The following is an 18,027-nucleotide window of genomic DNA, read 5'->3' as shown; positions in this document are numbered from 1 at the left end:
GTTGTTCCATTTACAAGATCATTCAGAACAAAAGTGAAAGTCTCCTGGTAGATGTTATCTTTGCTAATGACCCTATTTTTGACAATTTCGGTAATCAACTTATCTGTAAATTTTCAGAAAAAACATTTAGCTGACAAAGAACAAATGCTGAACCTAGTAGAAAAGATACCATTTATTCATTTATTCAGTTTGCAGTTAAGTAGAAATCTCCATTCAGCTGTGACATAAAATTGATGCTTCTATGATTAAAGTACATTGTAAATAGTTTCTAAAGTGTTAATAAATTACTAAAACTGTTTGAGGAAATTATTAATCAAATGTTATAGCCTGTTACTGAGTCCAGTGATGTAATGAGCCATTTGCAATCAACTACAGCATCTGAAATTAATGTGCTTGAGACAGTACACAGAATTTATTTCTCTTGGGTATAATGAGTTTCTCACAGTTACTTATCAACCTTTTGCATAGTAATTACCAAAGCAGTCTCAGAAGAACTTGTACAGAACATTTCTGGTTATCTGTGGGACAAAGTAGAGAATAACTACAAGAGTCACTCATAACTGAAAGGGCAAAAAAACCCACGGCTTTCTCCCATTATCATCTAGTAGTGTGGAGTTACCGAGACTTGAGGAAAAGCTTATCAATTTCTTAACTATGTAGAGATGCAAAAGTCACTCCATGAGCCACCTCATCTCCTGCAGGCAGCAGCTTTGGGCAGAGCACACAGATATAATTGCTGCTGAAAACAGAATGCTTAGCACTAGATTTTGCCTATATGTGTCAGCTGCACAAAGCATCCTTGTACTTCCCTCCTCTCTGTAGTGCTAAGATGGCCATTATGGCTGTGCCATATTCATTTACCTTTAGCTTCCATAGATTTTTTTAAGTTTATGAAAAAAAATCCTACTTTCTCATCTTTCTCATTTGTTGATTCCTTTTTGCTCAACTCACATTTTACTGCTGGTGTTCACATAAGGGAACAAAGGCAAGAGAAAAAAGTCATACATAGAATTGTAGAATAACCTGGGTTGGAAAGGACCTTAAAGATCAGCTGGTTCCAACACCCTGCCGTGTGCAGGGACACCTTCCACTAGAACAAGTTGCTAAAAGCTCCATCCAACCTCGCCTTGAACAATTCCGGAGTTAGGGCATCCATAACTTCTCTGAGCAACCTGTTCCAGTGCCTCACCATTGTCACAGTAAAGAATTTTTTCTAATATCTAATCTAAACCTACGCTCTTTCAGTTTGAAGCCATTCCCTCTTGTCCTATCGCTACATGCTCTTGTAAATAGTCTCTCTCCATGTTTCTTGTAGGCTCCCTTCAGGTACTGGAAGGCCTCAATATGTTGCCATATAACATGATATCGATGTGATAATATAATCTAACATGATTGCTGAAAACTCATAAATACAAACCAAATACTCAACTTGTGAATTCCTCCACCCACTTTGTGTGCTCACACACAGTACTGCACATCAGGATTGTGGCTGAAATGTGGCCCACACCTTATGTGTCCCTACAATCACCTCTCAGCTACCTCAGCTACAGAATACCTGTGGCTTTGAAAATGTAGCAAACCATAATAGCAGAAGACAACTAATAGAGGGGAAGCAATCCAGGGTTCTTAGTGAACATGCATCTGCCTTCTCTGCATATACTTGCAAGTTCTCCCATTGATCTGGGCAGGCATTAAAAAGCAGACAAAGCCAAAGTAAAAAAAGTGGAAGCATATGATAGCTGTGATATGATGCTGTTACTGCAAATGGCTGGCCTGAACAGAGGAGAGAGTAAGTAAAGCCATTAGAAACAGTATGCATTGGTATATGCCTTCCTGTGGATACTGTATCAATTATAGCATGCTCTTTTAAAGATTCATAATGTCTCTATTCCATACACAAAACTACAAATGCTTATTCCAACTAATGTTACAATAGAAGATATCTAAAAGAATACACCTAACTGGTAAACACAGTTAATACCTCGTGTCTGCTTTCTAATAATTTTTATCTAAATGTATATAAAAATATTATATAAAACCACTGTAGAGCAATTGCATGAACATTCTCTGAGTGATTGCATCTGAAAGATTTTCTTTTTGAGAGGCAGATCTGTCATTACTGAATGTGCTAAATATACATGGCATATAAAAGATCATCTATGAGACCCAGTGGAGAAAAAAGTTAAGAAGGCATGATGTAGTTCATTTTGAATATGAGCAGATGAAACTAGTGATGCTCAATGGGTGGGCATCACACTTCACTCTGTTCACTGAACTTGCTGTAATTCTAAATTGAGAGAAACAGAAAAAAAAGTATTATAATGTTTTCTTAGAAAATAATATAAGATTAGGAGATGAAGCTTGAAAATGCCACCATTATAAAAACTAATATTTCAAAAAGTTATTTATTATTAACTGCATAAAGTAATAGTCAAGTTTCTTATCAATTTATAAACGTAAAAATGAGAATGATGCAACATTTTCATTGGAGGATGTAGATAAGAACATCTTTGCATTTCTGAACAGCATCAGAGATGAAAGTTAACCACAAAGCCCTCTTGCCTCTACCTTTCTGACAGTGAAAGACTGTTGTATGGGGAAGCTGAAATGTAAATCAGAACAAATCACTTTCTGTTAGTCTCCAGCCCCTTCCTCATATTTTTTCTATCCTATTCTGCCTGTTCTGTCATGTTAACACTCAAAAGTCCTACTGGCCTCAGCAGCTTAAAAAGGTGCAGGAGGAGTACATAGACTGGTAGGTACAGTGTGGTGCTGCTATTGCCATCACCCTGCCTTGTCACTCTTGTCCACCTTATCTTCAGGTGTTAAACACAATGAACACATAAAAATCCCTGAAGCATGTACTACAAATACTCTGAAGAAGAAGCATCAGCAGTATATATATACACTGTTCATAATTATGTTTAAAATTTGAGACTGCATGCAAGCCTTTCAGACTAAACTGCTGAGCCATTATACAGAGGTTTGATTTGCCTAGCAGCTCTGGTAGAAACAAGCAATCAGTTCCTAAAAAAAGTGGACTTTGAGTTTTAGGTACCGCTTTTCATTATGAACGTTTGTCCTGGTCTATCCATGTCCCATTTCCATAAAATGGGAATGCTAGTACATAACTATCTTACAAGAATGTTAGGAAAGTTAATTAATATCAATAAAAAATGCAGACATTTTATAACACAACAATCATTCTAATTCATCTAATCAGACCCAGACAAAATATACAATAGCCAACCCCGTTATTTTTGCCCTGCAGTTACCATTTCAATAAATTATTTTTTGTAGGACAACATAATGAAAAATGTTGAAAAGCTCTGAAGAGAACATGTTTTTCTGGTCAATTCACTAGACCAGCTGTGCCAACTCACCTTAATCTGGATAAATCAATGGAAAGTGGTTTTGTCCATAGGCAACTCTGATTTAATTGGTAAAATACAAAGTGAAGAAAAAAAGACAACCAACCAAACCACAGACGATGATGAGTTTAACGTCTCTTGGAGAAGGCTCTGAGCCAAACTCTAGCCATGTATGAATCATAAATAAAACCACAGGAAAGCACACTGCTTGTAATGCATGCTCACTTACACTGGCATGACAGTGGAAAAGGATCACATAGTTCAAGAAGAAATGTTTACAATCTTTTTAAAAAAGAATGCAAGTATAATTGAGCAAGTAAATAGATGCTCAAGCCTCCCTTCTCCCTCTAGTTCTTTCTTCCCCTCTTTCCACCAGTGAGCCAACAGAGCATGCTACAGTGCAGGGCAGAGACAAGATTTCTGTCTCAAACCAAACTTGCTGGGAATCCAGAAGCATTTCAGTCAGACCAGTGCGGTGCTGTGTGAAGCAGCTTCAAGCACCCCAGGCTGAGAAACAGAAGTGTAGTTTCAGTAATGCAGAGCTGGCTGTGAGTGAATTTGTTTCACCAAGAGACTGTGTTAGGTGTTTCCAGACGACATAAATCTTTCCAGTGGAGAATGAGCCCAGATTAAAGCACCACAACACAGTGCCTCTGGATCTACCATAGAAGATCAAGAAGTTGATGCAAAAAGAGACAGGGTAATGGGAAGAGAGTGCTAGCAGCAAAAAAAATGGAAAACTGCATTCCTGAGGCTGAGGACCAGTTTTAGAGTGCAGACAGATAAAAGATTTCTACACGATGGATTCATTGGGTAAATAAGACTTTCCCAGACTTTAACAAATTGCTGTGAGCATCCAAGAAGCCCTCCAGGCTTCACCTACTCCTGCTTATAAGTCTTACCCTGTGAATATGAATGGCCTCAATTGCTGAAGAAATAGATTCAAAAAATACTGGATTGTCAGATTCAAGATTTCCACCGTACTGCATTGCTTTCATCAAGGAAGCTGCAATAAAACAAACACATGAACACTGAGAAGGTAGTGAGGATATATAAACCATCATGTTAAAATTTTTACTCTGATACTTGCCTTTGCAGTGTGCTAGCAACACATCGATGTATCTGTTTTTACAGTCCACGTAAATCTATATGTTTGAAAACAAGAAATTAAAAAAAAAAAAAAACCAACCATGTTTTAAGTACCAACAGAAAATAAAATACACAGAAATTCCTGCCTACCCATATTCAAGGTAGGCAGAGCCCGGAGTGCTGCTGCAGCAGCTGTACTGCCAGCAGCCACCAGAGTGAGCCCTTCTATAATGCAAACATTACCAAGCCACATTTATTTCCTACCACCTCTTCGCAGTACTTTACAGCTCTGCTGAGAAGTAAAACTGAATGTGATTAACAATTTTGCATTTTCTTACTCTAATTTTTAGGGGTATTATTTCCAGTTCTCTTTTTTCAACGTGTTTTCCCATGTCCTTACCATATGCTTACTACCAGTCCACATAGACAGGAATCAGACCTAGAAAACTGAGACTTTTATCAAAAAAGCACCATAACTATCATGCTACATTCAGAACTAAGTTGTTCTTTATTCTCTCTTTGAAACTGGTCAACTCCACAGAGACAAAATATTGATGAGATAGAAAGCTAAAGAAAAAAAAAAAAGTGAAAATATCTCCAAAACCAGAGTAGGGCATTTTTCTGCCAAATGGGGAATATCCAAAGCAGTTCCTGCATCAAAAAAAATTTAAATAATCCGTATGAAGTAGAAAAATTCTGAGAGAAGAGATTCAGTGAGGACCCCGTCAGAATACTCTATTTTTAAAAGTAAACCAAAAGCCTTACTCAGTTCAAAAATCATCCATCTCTGGCATCAGTGATGATATTTTGGGAAGGAGTGTAACAACAAGGACATATTGAGTGTGGTCCTCTCTGAGCAACTTGGTTTTGGACCAACCATTTATCCAGAGGCTGCACTACCAACCTGTGCTCTTCATAGCCCACACCAGACTTACCTCTCAAAAATTTGTCAAACACTTCTTTAAAGTAATTTGTAATTTGGAGGTCTCTAAGACCTTTTGGAAATCATAATTTTTAAAATTAATACTATATTGAATGCCCTATATTTCTAAGGGATAGCTAATAAAGAGTCACTCCCACTAACCTTATTTTTCCAGTTTTCTTTTTCATTATATCCATGCCAATATGTGTAGTTCTAATTTAAACTCTTTTAAGACAACACTTACTTCACTGTGTAATCACTGCGGTAAATTGAGAAAATTGTTAGGGCAAGAAAAACCTGGGCTAAGACCCAAGTTTGAATCTAGTCCTTTATCTTACTCACAAAAATTATGCAAACCAAACCTTCCATACCCACTTAACTCTGTAGTCACTACACAACTTTTAAACTCCAGAGCTGATGGAAGTGTAAGAAATAGCTTTTGAACATAATATTTATCCACTCTATAGAACTGCTTATTATGCAGAACCATAGACTCATAGAATTGTTTAGGTTGGAAAGGACCTTTAAGGTCATCGAGTCCAAGCCTTAACTTGGCATTGCCAAGTCCACCACTATCCATGTCTTTCCAGCCACTCTTCCCCCAGCCTGTAGCACTGCACAGGGTTGGTGTGACACAAGAGCAGGACCTGGCACTTTGCCTTGCTGAATTTCTTACCGTCTGCCTCAGCCCATCAATCCAGCCTGTCCAGATCCCTCTGCAGAGCCTTCCTGCCCTCCAGCAGATCAACAGTCCCACCCAGCTTGGTCTCATCTGAAAACTGACTGAAGGTACACACTCAATCCCCTTGTCCAAATCATCAACAAGGATATTAAAGAGGACTGGCCCCAGGGGAACACCAAGTGAGGCCAGCTGCCACCTGGATTTAGTTCCATTCACCCCAATAACCAGTGATTACTGGGTTTAGTCTTCTGGGAGCATCTTGGAACTCCTGCAATGCCTGAACCCAGTCTGCAAGATATGTTGCCCATGGGAGAAAGGTTGGAGATCTACTTTCTGCTAAGCCAGAGGTCAAAAGATGAACACACAGATAAAAGCACAGAATTAAAGCTGAAACTTTAAAGCAGTAAATTTACACGTGTCCCTACAACTGACACGGCAGGGTCAAATATGACCTAAACAAACTTAAAAAAAAAAAAAAGGAGAAGTTCTGAAGCTCATCTTCATTACATGCAGATGTATACATTTGCACTGTTACCCAAAATATTTAGAAATATTTTAATGTAATTTTATATATATACACAGTACAATTTAATACCAAATCTGTGCTTATATTTTCTATGGGTGAAATATTTATCCACTGATATAGGTGAAGTGACTAGTAGTTGGCCCCAATAACTCATATGTGTAATTATAACATATACAGAATGTTTGTCATGAATACCTGAAGAAGCACTGAGACTCCAGTGTAGTCAAAAAAATTCAGTCCACTGCAGTCTAATATCAAAACACGTCGCTCACTGTGACATGACTGCACCGACTCGCCTAAACATTTGATAAATGAAAAACTTTAATTAAAAGGAGAATACTTAAGAAATGGGTATAAGAATGATGATAGTGCAACAAAATAAGCCCAAACTATCACAGTAAAACTTTTACTGTTATGTGCTAGGGTATCAGGGAAGAAAATACCACATTTTAGAAGCTCAAGTGAAGAACATGTAGGGCAATGGAAAGAAGTGATGACAGACAGAACATACTAATGAGATGTTTTAGGCAGCAATAGTGTCTCAAGAATTAAACAATTGTTTCTTCAAATTTGAATTTCTCAATGAGTCAGCTTGGCTTCTTTGGAAGATTTTTCATGGGATACACAGAAAATATATCTCTTTGTTTTAAGTCCTGATATGACATTGATTTCCATAGTACTTAAACACCTGCCTATGGCTTAACTTAATATTCACACCCATAAGGAAGACATATATGTAAAGTGGAGCATTTCATTTTCCTAAGGTTTTACTATGCTGGTTTTTGTTTGGTTAATTTTTTAATACACTCTGACATATTGATGCTGGAGAAGAAAATTGTGTTGGTAAGATTTGCAAAGGTCTTATTCTTCAACCTCAGGCCATCTTTTGTTTAGTTGAAACATACTCTGCTCTAAATGCATCCTGAACTAGCACATAGATAAATGATCCCTGGCATTCATAAAGGAAAAACTAGAAAATAATGCACACTTATTTACATTTTTCTCTGAGCAAATGTTTGTTATCATAATGCATGCAACTGAAAAAAAAGAAAAGAAAAATATGAAGGAAAGCAATTCTGATTGTAAAGACGAGTTAAGCTAAATGGCTTTGGCAGAGCAGAGGTAAAGATTTTAAACTATTGAGGGGACTTGGAATTTCCCCATTATGCAAATTTATAATGGTGGTAATTCCTTTCTGACAGTAGTCTGAAAGCCAAAGACTTTTGGACTTGCATCTCCAGACATTTACTCTCTTTGTACTGTCCAACACACATGAATAGATACATACAAACAAAAACATAGAATTTTAAGGGGAATCTCCTGCCTGAAATTACTGTCATAGAAACCCAGAAAGGGTTCATGTGATCTCCCAGGCTCAGTGTAAAAATTCCCTGCTGCATCCTGAATTGCAATAGAGGATGCCTGGCCTCTAAATGAGGGGGTAGGCAAAGACCTGCAACCTCTTTGTATCAGTGGCATGAGCAAGAGCAGTTGTGTCATTTGGTGCTGATACAGACAGTATTCCCCAAAGGGAGAAAGGAAAGATTCTGACAAAGGCATAAATTTCCATGCTTTCCTGGACAACTGCCATAAGGCTTAAGGATTGTGTCCTCATGCTCCCCTCCTTCTTGAAAATGTAAGTTCCACATTTTGCTTTTCTCTTTATAGGGATTTTTCTTTTTTCTCTCTGTTTGTTGTTTTAAAGACCCCATGAAGAATCACCATAGACTGGTTGATCCAAGTAAACAGCACTTCAGTCCTCAAGGCAGGACTTAGGCTCCCAGAAAAGAGGTCTTGTGTCTTCTGTCACTTTTTGTAATATGAGAAACCAGTTCATCTTCAAGATGACTGAAATATGTACTGGTAAGACCTTCTCAGACATAGTATTTTACAATATAGTCAATAAAATACAATATAATCTTCAGTAGCCATTTTCATAGGTTGCTATGCTACAGCAAAGCACTCTGTCACCCCCAAGAAAACTAAATTGTAGTTTCATAAAAATGTCCTGAGTCTAGTTAACAAACACGAACAATCAGACAACAACCTCCAAATCAGATTTTCTACTGTGGCCTTAATGCTTATAAGTGTTTTAAATAAACACTGTTTTAATTCTAGCCACAATGAAGTCATCAGTATAAAGTGTCTACTGCAAAAGGTTGCTGCAGCTCTCCCATGGGAATGTATGCGCTCTGATTTCGTTTAAATGTTACAAAATGTGAAAAGAGTGGAGTTACCCACCTTAATTGAAAAAAAAAACCTCTAGGGTTTTTTATTATATGTTGTATTGATATACTGTATAATATTGGTGGTTATGGCATCACTGAAAATTGAGTTGGCATTTTCTGAGGTTTTGTCTTATGTGGCTTTAAAGATCACAAAGATTTGGCATGATTCTAATCTTACTTTTACTTTTTCATACTAATTGTGAACGCCAAAAATACCCAAGACCAGAGCTTAGCAAAACAGTCTCTTCAGCCTGGTCTGAGGATGAGTCCAGGCAACAACACGGGAAGTGTTTCCCCCACTACGTACATGTCTCTTTACACACACCGTCATTCCAGTGCAACAAGCAGGGACAGAATCAGCAAATGGTTTGTGTTGGAAGGGACCTTAAAGACCATCTAGTTCCAACCCCCCTGTGATGGGCCATAAGGCGTCCACGAACCTTCCACTCCTGTAGAAAAGACATTTTTTGTGGGGTTCCCTGCTTTTGAAATCTTAAAATGTCAGTCTAAAACAGAATGAAAACCAGGACTTGTTAGGCCAAGGTTAACATAGTTTAAGATAGTTTAGCATTAATGCTTCATTGAATGTTTGGTCTAACTGAAAATATTTGTTTCCATAAAACTTGTGTGCACCTAGAAATATATAGAAAAATGTGGAGCCGTTTTTTGCACACTTACATCCATTTTGGTTTTAATATGATTTGTAGATATAAACTCACCATGACAACTTCCATTGGAAAATGAACAGAGCAATGTGTTCTGCTCACACTGAAATAAAAGCAACAAATGATTTACATACCAAGGAAAACTAGCCCATTGCACAGTAACAAGAGAAAATCAATGCAATACATAAGAATTCTGTTTCTCAGTATCAAAGTTAACTCATTCTCTCCAAAATCATGTGCTATGCAACAGCCTGTTGGATGTATAATATTTTCTGGTATAACTTTAGAAGAATACAGAGGCACCCTCTCAAACTGATATTTTGCACTTCATTTCAAACATGACGCAACCTCTGTCATGTTTGGATTCACTAGAAAGCATATTTTGGATACAGTGCTTTTGTGGTTAAGAAGTGGTCAAAAGATGGGAGAGATGTTCTTGAAAAGAAAAATTCTAGGCAGTGATTTTATAAGATTAACTTTTGATTAATTTTCTACTTGCTGCAATCTCATCTGCTACACTAATATTTTAGTAAGAACATTTTTGACGTGTAAATTTATTTAAAAATTACATTTATCTGGAGAATTTTTATAATAATTATTTCAACATGCAAGTTCTCAGTAGAAACATGAATTAAAACCAGAAACAAAGCACAGAAAAAAAAAATGAAACTGCATTTTTTTCACACCCATTATGTGCTACAGAAAGACATTTATTAAACAAAAGAAAAATTTAAAAAGAAGCACAGTATTTCAGGCAGCTGTACTGCTGAGTACCTTACAGAAGAGACAAAGGATAAAATCTCCCTTATAAGTAATGTATAAATTAACTTATTAAATTAACTTCTTGAATTGACTCTAATTAATTCCATGCAAATCCTAAGTAATTTCTCTCTGTTTGGAGGTTTTTTATCATACTAATCCAAATCAGTCAGCCTAGCAAAACCAAGGGAAAAAAGCATCACATTTTCTGAGCTGAATTTCCACCCATCCACGTGCATATGGCTAGCACAACTCTTTGTCAAGGGACAGCAGAGGTAGTAGACACATGTTGCTGTCTTAACAACCCATCTAAGGCATGGCTGTGATTTTCTCAGCCCAGTTTGCCAAACTGGATGAAATTGTCTACAGTAAGCATTGTATAGTATTGGAATGTCTTCACGGTACTGAAAGAAAAATGATAATTTATTTTTTGCCTTTTAGGAAGTGTTGCAGGAAGTTGCAGTAGTTATGTGCCGATAAACTTGGAAAATACTATGTTTATGGGAATATTCTCCAAAAACGTGTTATATGTAATTTGTATGCTGTTTATTTTTCTAATACAATCAGTGCAAAAGAGGAAAAAGAAACAGTACTTTTGAAAAAAAAACATAGCCACTTTCTTCCTAATTCTCCCAAAATTACTTATAGTTCAAAATGAAGCGTCCATCTCTCATGGCCTTATTTTCAGAAAAAAAGAAAATCACATTTTATTCAAGCATATTTGTTGAAATATGAAAGCTACTCATTGTCTAAATCCCAGTCTTACATTAGCTGAGGTTATGTAAGTTCTTGCAGAAATTTTGGAGTTTTGGGTCAGTGCTTTGATGTATCTTACAGGATCACAAGCAGAAATAGTAGAGATACTGTTTTCAAGTAGTAATATGAGAATAGTCCATATTGAATCTGATTAAGATTAGGATTAGCTTTATTCTAAATGAATCATTTCTAATGTTACTTTTTTATACTTGTTACAGTATCTGATTGCATTCTCTAAGAAATGCAAGGAGAGCAAACACGATCTTCAACCCAATCATGGTGATTACTGAAGCATAAAGCACATGCCACCTCATTTACAATATCACATACCTGGCTGCTCATGCCATCCTTCTGGATTATCTTTAACAGGTCAGCATGAAATTTTCTGGCATTCAAAAAGACTAACGGGCTGTTGACTGAAACTATTTTTACCTGTTTTAATGATTCCTGTGGAATGAAATAAACATAATGATGAAAAGGTCATCTTGGATTTGGAGACCAAACCCCAGACTAATTTCTCTAAAAAGCCTAAAAATACCTGTAAATTAACCCAGGAGGAGCTTTGGATTGTGAGACTAATTTAACAGATAATTCTATTGATCAGTCTTCCCACATAAATTAAGAATGGAAATATAAGTAATATATAATGAAAATTTTCTATCATTTTAGTTAGCATGAGAAAAAGCATGCATGTTATAAAGCATAATACTAAGAACTATGAGCTAACAATTATAATAGCACTATTTCAGTTGATGCGATCCTCAAGCATAGACAAGGTAACATTTGCAGACAGGTAGTATATTTTATTAGACAAACACGTCTTGAAAAAAGTACACAAGGATTTAGGGCAAACACTACAGGTGATTTGGGGAAAGCTGGCAATATTCATCTTGGTCATCTGAAGATGACCTTAGTACAGATAGTTCTCTATGAAAATACTTGGTGGATCCAGATCAACCTTGAGTGACACATTTAAAGCTTTACCAGCAAATATCTGCAACCAACACAATAATCTACATGAGAACTATCAGTTGCCCTTGATCCTGTCTCTGCATTTCACTGAATAAGCTACAAGCAGCTTACCAGTACCTTCAGTCAGACTGTGTAGCTCAAAACACAAGTGCTACACAGCAGAACAATTTTGAAAGGACACCAGATAATGTCCAGAAACCCCCAGGTACAAGTGGGAGACATTTTGCTCAAAACAAGGGCTGTTTCTCTCACTCTCAAGGTGTACTTATAAAACACCTTCAAAAGCCAGTAAGAAAATTAGTATTTATATATAAATATATTAGACAGCAGGAAGACATGCTTAAATCCTGGTTTTGTAGGAGGTAGAATTAAGGTAATTCTACTGAACTCCCAATTTTCCACAGGTTGTGTGACAATGGAAGTAAAAATCAAGAATTTGCAAGAGAAAATAGGTCAAAAAAAGTCTCTCTTCTTCCTAACAAAAGTCGTGTAACAAGGTCACAGTCAAACACAAGTAAGTGGAGCTGGCACAGACCATTTTTTAAGTAGTATTGCTTGGGATTGCATTGAAGATATGCAGTTTTCCCAACAGACTTTCAAGCAAAACAAGAATGGAAATCTTCACCACAAACCACCTAAACTATCTCCTTATTGTAGACTGCTGTTCAGACTTCTGGGAATGAGATGACCTATCAGACACCACCACAGTGACCATCAAATAAAGGAAACATTTCAAACATCCCAAACTGAGGCAAAGAACCCCAGAGTACGCATAGAGACTTTGCGCAATTTACCTATGAGTGTGATTGTGGTAAATACCACATCACTGACATGCCAGTCAGACAAGTGGCAAAGCTCAACTGGCTGTTAAAATGTCTCTGTTTATATGGAATAAAGCTCTAAAGGGCAAAACAGAGGACAGTATATGCTTGAACAGAGAAATACTCTGACATCCCACAAATTCCCATAAAAACTATGTTATACACAGCTTGGTGTGGAGACAAGTGGACACCAGTGCCATAGCAGCACTGGCAAAGTAGAAGATAAAAACTAAGAAAAAAAAGGAAGACTGATGTGCAAAGATCAAATCCAGTGATGATCAAGCTTCCAAAAGTACAAGGTACAGAACTTGAAAGGGTCAAACCATAAGGCCAGATCAAACAGATAGCAGTCTTAGGTATAATTTTTTCATCCAGAATGGACAAGGCCAATTGTGCCTAAAATTGACCAGCCAGTTATTCCTGGGTCTGGTTTGATTCTTTGTTAACAAGAACTGCTCAGAGAAAAATGAACTTCCTCTTTGTTGAGTCCTTGCAAAGAAAGTAGGAAATTTATCTCACGTGTCAGTCCCTGCCAACACTTAGAAGGCCCCAGGCGATTGCCCTGCACACTCAGCACAGCACTGGCTCTGCTTGGGTACGAGTTCAGTGCCAGTGAATGCCTGGGATGAAATGTGTTTCACATAAGCTTCTAAACACCCTTTGATTTTTTTTTCCACATTAAAGTGTCTTTTCTCTTATTGATGAAATAACCCCTATAAATTCACAGACCTTAATGGCAGGGTAGATCATTAAGCTTGCATATTTTCATGTTTAAATGTCCTGTTGTTTATGTCTAATCTGTTACTTACCAGGGAAACTTGGACCAGTCTAACATTCATACATTAAAAATTACCCTAAATGCCTGCTGCAACCCAGTGACTAAATTCAATTAAAGGCATATTTTCCTTCTTTGTTTTGTGTAATAAGCTCTTGAGCAATTTTCTTCTCTAACATAATGTTATTTTCCCCACTGTCTGCAGACACTAGTTTGTTATTACTAGGTTACTGGCGTTAATCTTACTGAATAAGGGGGAAAAAAATAGCAGGGGAGCAGATAGCTTAAAAAAAAAAAAAATGTATAGGCATTTTTACAAAGTGCTTCATGATATGAACCGATATGAAAAATAGCAGGCAAATCAAATTTTGGTTACCCATCTCTGACAAAGTTACTCCAACATTTTTATTAAGAATGAAAAGTGATATAATAATTGACAGCTGGGCCAGCCTCAACAACAGTGTTTTTAATTCACATTTCAGAGTCCTCCCCATTCTTATGTACCTTTCACATTCCAACATTGCTCAGCATGCCAAAACAGTAAATGCCCTTGAGCCCTTGGAAGTTCAGATTTTGAGCCCAAGTTAGCTCTGATGGAAGACATTTGCCAGAAATAATAAATTCCTTAAAGAAGAGCTGCTTAATGGTGAAGCAATAACTGCTGAGCATGTGGCTTACTGATACATAAGATCTTTCATAAGCGCTAGGAAAGGAAAAAGGACGTAAGAGAAACTGCCACGGTGGAGAAGGCAGGATGTCCCAGTGATGGGGCTCTGTGCTCAAAGGACACATGGTTCTACTTCTCTCTTGGCTGCTGACCTACCATTTCATCTTGGAGGTGGGAGTTCACCTCTGTGGGTCATTACCCTTCTCTTCTTGCCATAGACCTTAGCAAAAGCAACTTTGATGATAATTGCAATGAAAACAACCAAAAGAATCTGCGTGGTTGCTTTAGGTTTGTAAGAAGCCAAATTTTAAAGGCACAGTCTTTGGGAGAGATTCTTCCATCCATTTTTCATGTGCAAAGGGTGATGAGATGTGTGAAGCAGTCTGTGACAACTTTGTGGTGCTGCCCCTCTTTGCCCAGCCATATGGTGTCCTCTGAAACAGTCTGGTCAGGAGGGGTTGGTGGCAGAAATGGTCTCAGAAAAGAGATTGGGGATGATGAGAATACCAGAGGACTTTTAGGAAATATGATAAGAATATGGAGACTGCTATTGTCTGCTCAGATTGCCCTTGCCATTCCTGGCAAGATATTTCCTTAAATTTAGGAATTAGGAAACTTTTAGAAAGAGCAATTCGTAACTAAAAATGACAAATAAACTAAGGTGGATAAATCTAAGCGGACTTGCCTAACTTCACTTTGCAGACAAGCAGCAGAACCTTGAAAATATTCCAGTTTCTGATGGGCAACTAGTTTTGTTTTTATTATATTATACTGGCTTTAGATTTCAAGTGGTCATATCATAAACACATTCCCTTGATTCCCTGATTACAATCTGGTAACTAACTAGAGAAAGCAAACAAATCTGAATTAGTGAAACACACACACACAAAAAAGGTTAAAAAAAATTAACTTACACTATTATCTTCTGCCTTGTATTTATATTCCACCTCTTTCATATTTTTCAAATTGAGTGTCTTTGCTCTGTAATCAATACATAGAGAAAAATCTGTACAGTAAATCATTAGAAGCCTTGAACAGAAACAAAAAGACACACACCCCAAACTACAGCATAGCAGTTTAAAGGTCTGACAAAGCAATCTGCATATTTTTGTGATTACAGACCTTATCTTTTCTGATAACCATCCACTTAAAGAGTAAAAATTTTAGAATTATATCATTTTGAAAATATGAATAATGAAATTCTCTGGTGAAGAAAATCTTAATTTTCATTAGCTGGCAAGAGAGCTATTTTCAAGTCAAGGTAGCTCATATATAACCTATAGCTTCAAAAGTTAAGAAGTTTAATATTTTTTAACTGCAAAATCATATTGTAATGAAAGGGAAAATAAATATGTAGAATAGCTGTGGGTCATGAAAAATAAAGATATTTTATTTGTCATTGAAATGGACACATCTTTAAGAAGCAGAACATTGCACTCTAGCCATCAAAATGGGGGACTTACTGGAAAGGGCCAGTATTCCTGTGCTCTCTACACAGTGAAAAGAGAAAGTTGCCTTGGAAAGGGCGCTCAGCGTAGGATCTTCTGATTCAATACATCCTTTGCAGGAACACATTTAACTGCAGAAGACTGTGAAACTAGCTAGCCTGCGAGACAGATGCACCAATATACAAGGAGTATTTGCAGGTATTGGGGCCAGATAAACAAGCCTTTCAAATATCAGCTGTTCTCTCATCTTTGCATAAATGGAGCTGTGGCTGCTGCTGGTTTTAATACATTCTGATACATAATATTTACCACATCCAATGGTCTGTCATCTGAACAGAAATTTTACAATAAATAATCCATGGTATTTTCCTTGCTTCACTCCTGCTAGCGCTTTTGCTCATGACTGTATGGCTTACTACAGGTTATCTTGTTAACCCTATCTGTGCCATACCAGTTTTAAGGCTGCTACCTTGTTCAATGCGTTTAGATGGCATGGACAAGTGTGTGCAGCTTCACTGAAGAGCAGAGAGATCACTGGAAAGAGTCTTATTTACATTAATTAGTGCAGGTTCAGACTGAGGTCTCCACTAGATCAGGCTCTTTTGTGTTAGATATCCATCCCTTTCTGCTGTTGGAGAACCTCTAACATCCAGGCTCAGGGTAAAAACAACATGAAAACTTGCCTTTTGTTTTACTACCAGAATATATCAAAATTTTAGTTTGCTGAGTAGCACAATGTTATCACAAAGGTACTGATTGATTCAAGCAGAAACTATCTCCCATCATTTTTAACTGCCTTGAAATTTTGAACTATTTTCATGCTGGTTCTGCAACTTATTCTGTGAGAACAGAGCTGTGCACAAATGTCTAACACCATTAACTTTAACAAGCATTTAATCGAGCTGTCTATATTGTGCTTAATTTCAGTGGGATTCAATGATCATGCAAACAACTGCATGCAAGCAGCAAGTAATTTCCAGGACTGGTGAGCTGTGAATTATTTCTGTAACACAAATCAATCATGAACTTCAGCTATATTTCCCTTTACTCGTGATCCAAAGTAGCAACTGTAATATATTAAAAAAAAAAAAAAGAAGAATTTCTGATTGCTCTAGTTTATTTATCCTGACTTTTCTAATTGATACACAGAACTTACACTTTTTGTTAGACATTAGAATAGCTGTACAGTTATGTTTCATTAATCTATATTAGCAGTGCAATTGTCAACTACCAACTCCTGTGCAACATAGTACCTAGGGGTTTATAAAGGCTCTTAGTTACTAAAGCTTCCCAGACATACTTTCTCCTTAAGGAGCAAATAAATATCTAATGGAAAAAAATATTATTAATCTTCCTGTTGATTTTATGCTACCTTCACATAATGAATCATACAGAAGTGTAATAATAACAGAAATCACAAAATAATACCATTTTATAAAATGTTTTAGAGATCCTTAGTCTACAGTAAATGCACAGATGTGACTTTTCCTTTTGAATTGTCTTATCTTGCAATTTTCTGCAACTAAAAAACTGAAGTTGAGTTGTTAAATTTAGTATACCGTATGTCTATCCTGACTGTGAAGCAATATGCAGAAAGAATACATAATGATGTGCTAGTAGAACATTTCAATGAATTGTCTCTTACCTGGGAAAGCGAAAAATCACGATTAATATAGTGCAGACAACGCCATACAACAGTCCCACATTAGCAGCAAAGCATATTGTAAACACATAGGTACTAACCCATATGCTCTTTAAGGAGGGGAGCAAAAAGAAGTGATTAGTTTTAAATTTTATAATAATGTGCGCTTTATGAATCAGAAATAAAGATTTTTAAAACTAAGATAATTTCTCAGATGTGAACATTTGGATCTTTGAACTGGCAAATACTGAAGATTGAATTAGCAATTAAAATAATACCTCCCCGTGGGAGGCCACATACAGCATGGCACAGCTCATCCCAGTGCTCACAGAGGTTCCTTCCAGGGTTACTTAAAATAGCATTTGTGCTTGTGCTAACAGCTTAATTCACAATGAATTCAGTTGTTTGGAAAACCTGTATTTTATTTTTCACATTGCAAATTCTCGTCACCTTCTTCACTGCACAGATTTTAAATCCTCCTTTCCTTTCACATAATGAGGTGCCCTAATGAGGTCACACACAGAGAGCTTTTCTCCCACTAATCATATAAGTGGGAATTATAATTTGCAAGGAGGCTGATTAAAAGTGGCGTTTATCAGAGTACAGCTGACTAAAACAACTCTATAATAAATAAAAATTACTAGGGAATTAATTTCTTCCAGTGGAAATGGTAAGATTTCATATTACTTCCCCATCTTTCAATA

At 36.8% G+C, this 18,027-nt stretch overlaps 1 protein-coding gene across 1 annotated transcript in view; it reads right to left on the bottom strand.

Annotated features, from left to right (window-relative positions):
• Positions 1–1,265: 1,265 nt before the first annotated feature.
• SLC26A7 (solute carrier family 26 member 7) overlaps positions 1,266–18,027 on the bottom strand; it is a 66,826-nt gene continuing 50,064 nt past the window's right edge. Inside the window, exons 11-18 of the mRNA XM_010404993.3 lie at positions 17,327–17,433; positions 15,148–15,214; positions 11,329–11,445; positions 9,538–9,586; positions 6,786–6,886; positions 4,462–4,516; positions 4,274–4,377; positions 1,266–2,287 (exon numbers count right to left, since the gene is read on the bottom strand). Coding sequence (XP_010403295.1) covers positions 2,252–2,287; positions 4,274–4,377; positions 4,462–4,516; positions 6,786–6,886; positions 9,538–9,586; positions 11,329–11,445; positions 15,148–15,214; positions 17,327–17,433 — 636 coding nt within the window. The 3' untranslated portion in view covers positions 1,266–2,251. The remainder of the gene's footprint in view (positions 2,288–4,273; positions 4,378–4,461; positions 4,517–6,785; positions 6,887–9,537; positions 9,587–11,328; positions 11,446–15,147; positions 15,215–17,326; positions 17,434–18,027) is intronic.

Source organism: Corvus cornix, chromosome 2, assembly GCF_000738735.6.
Source record: "Corvus cornix cornix isolate S_Up_H32 chromosome 2, ASM73873v5, whole genome shotgun sequence".
Lineage (NCBI taxonomy): Eukaryota > Metazoa > Chordata > Aves > Passeriformes > Corvidae > Corvus > Corvus cornix.
This window is presented reverse-complemented; position numbering and strand designations above follow the sequence as displayed.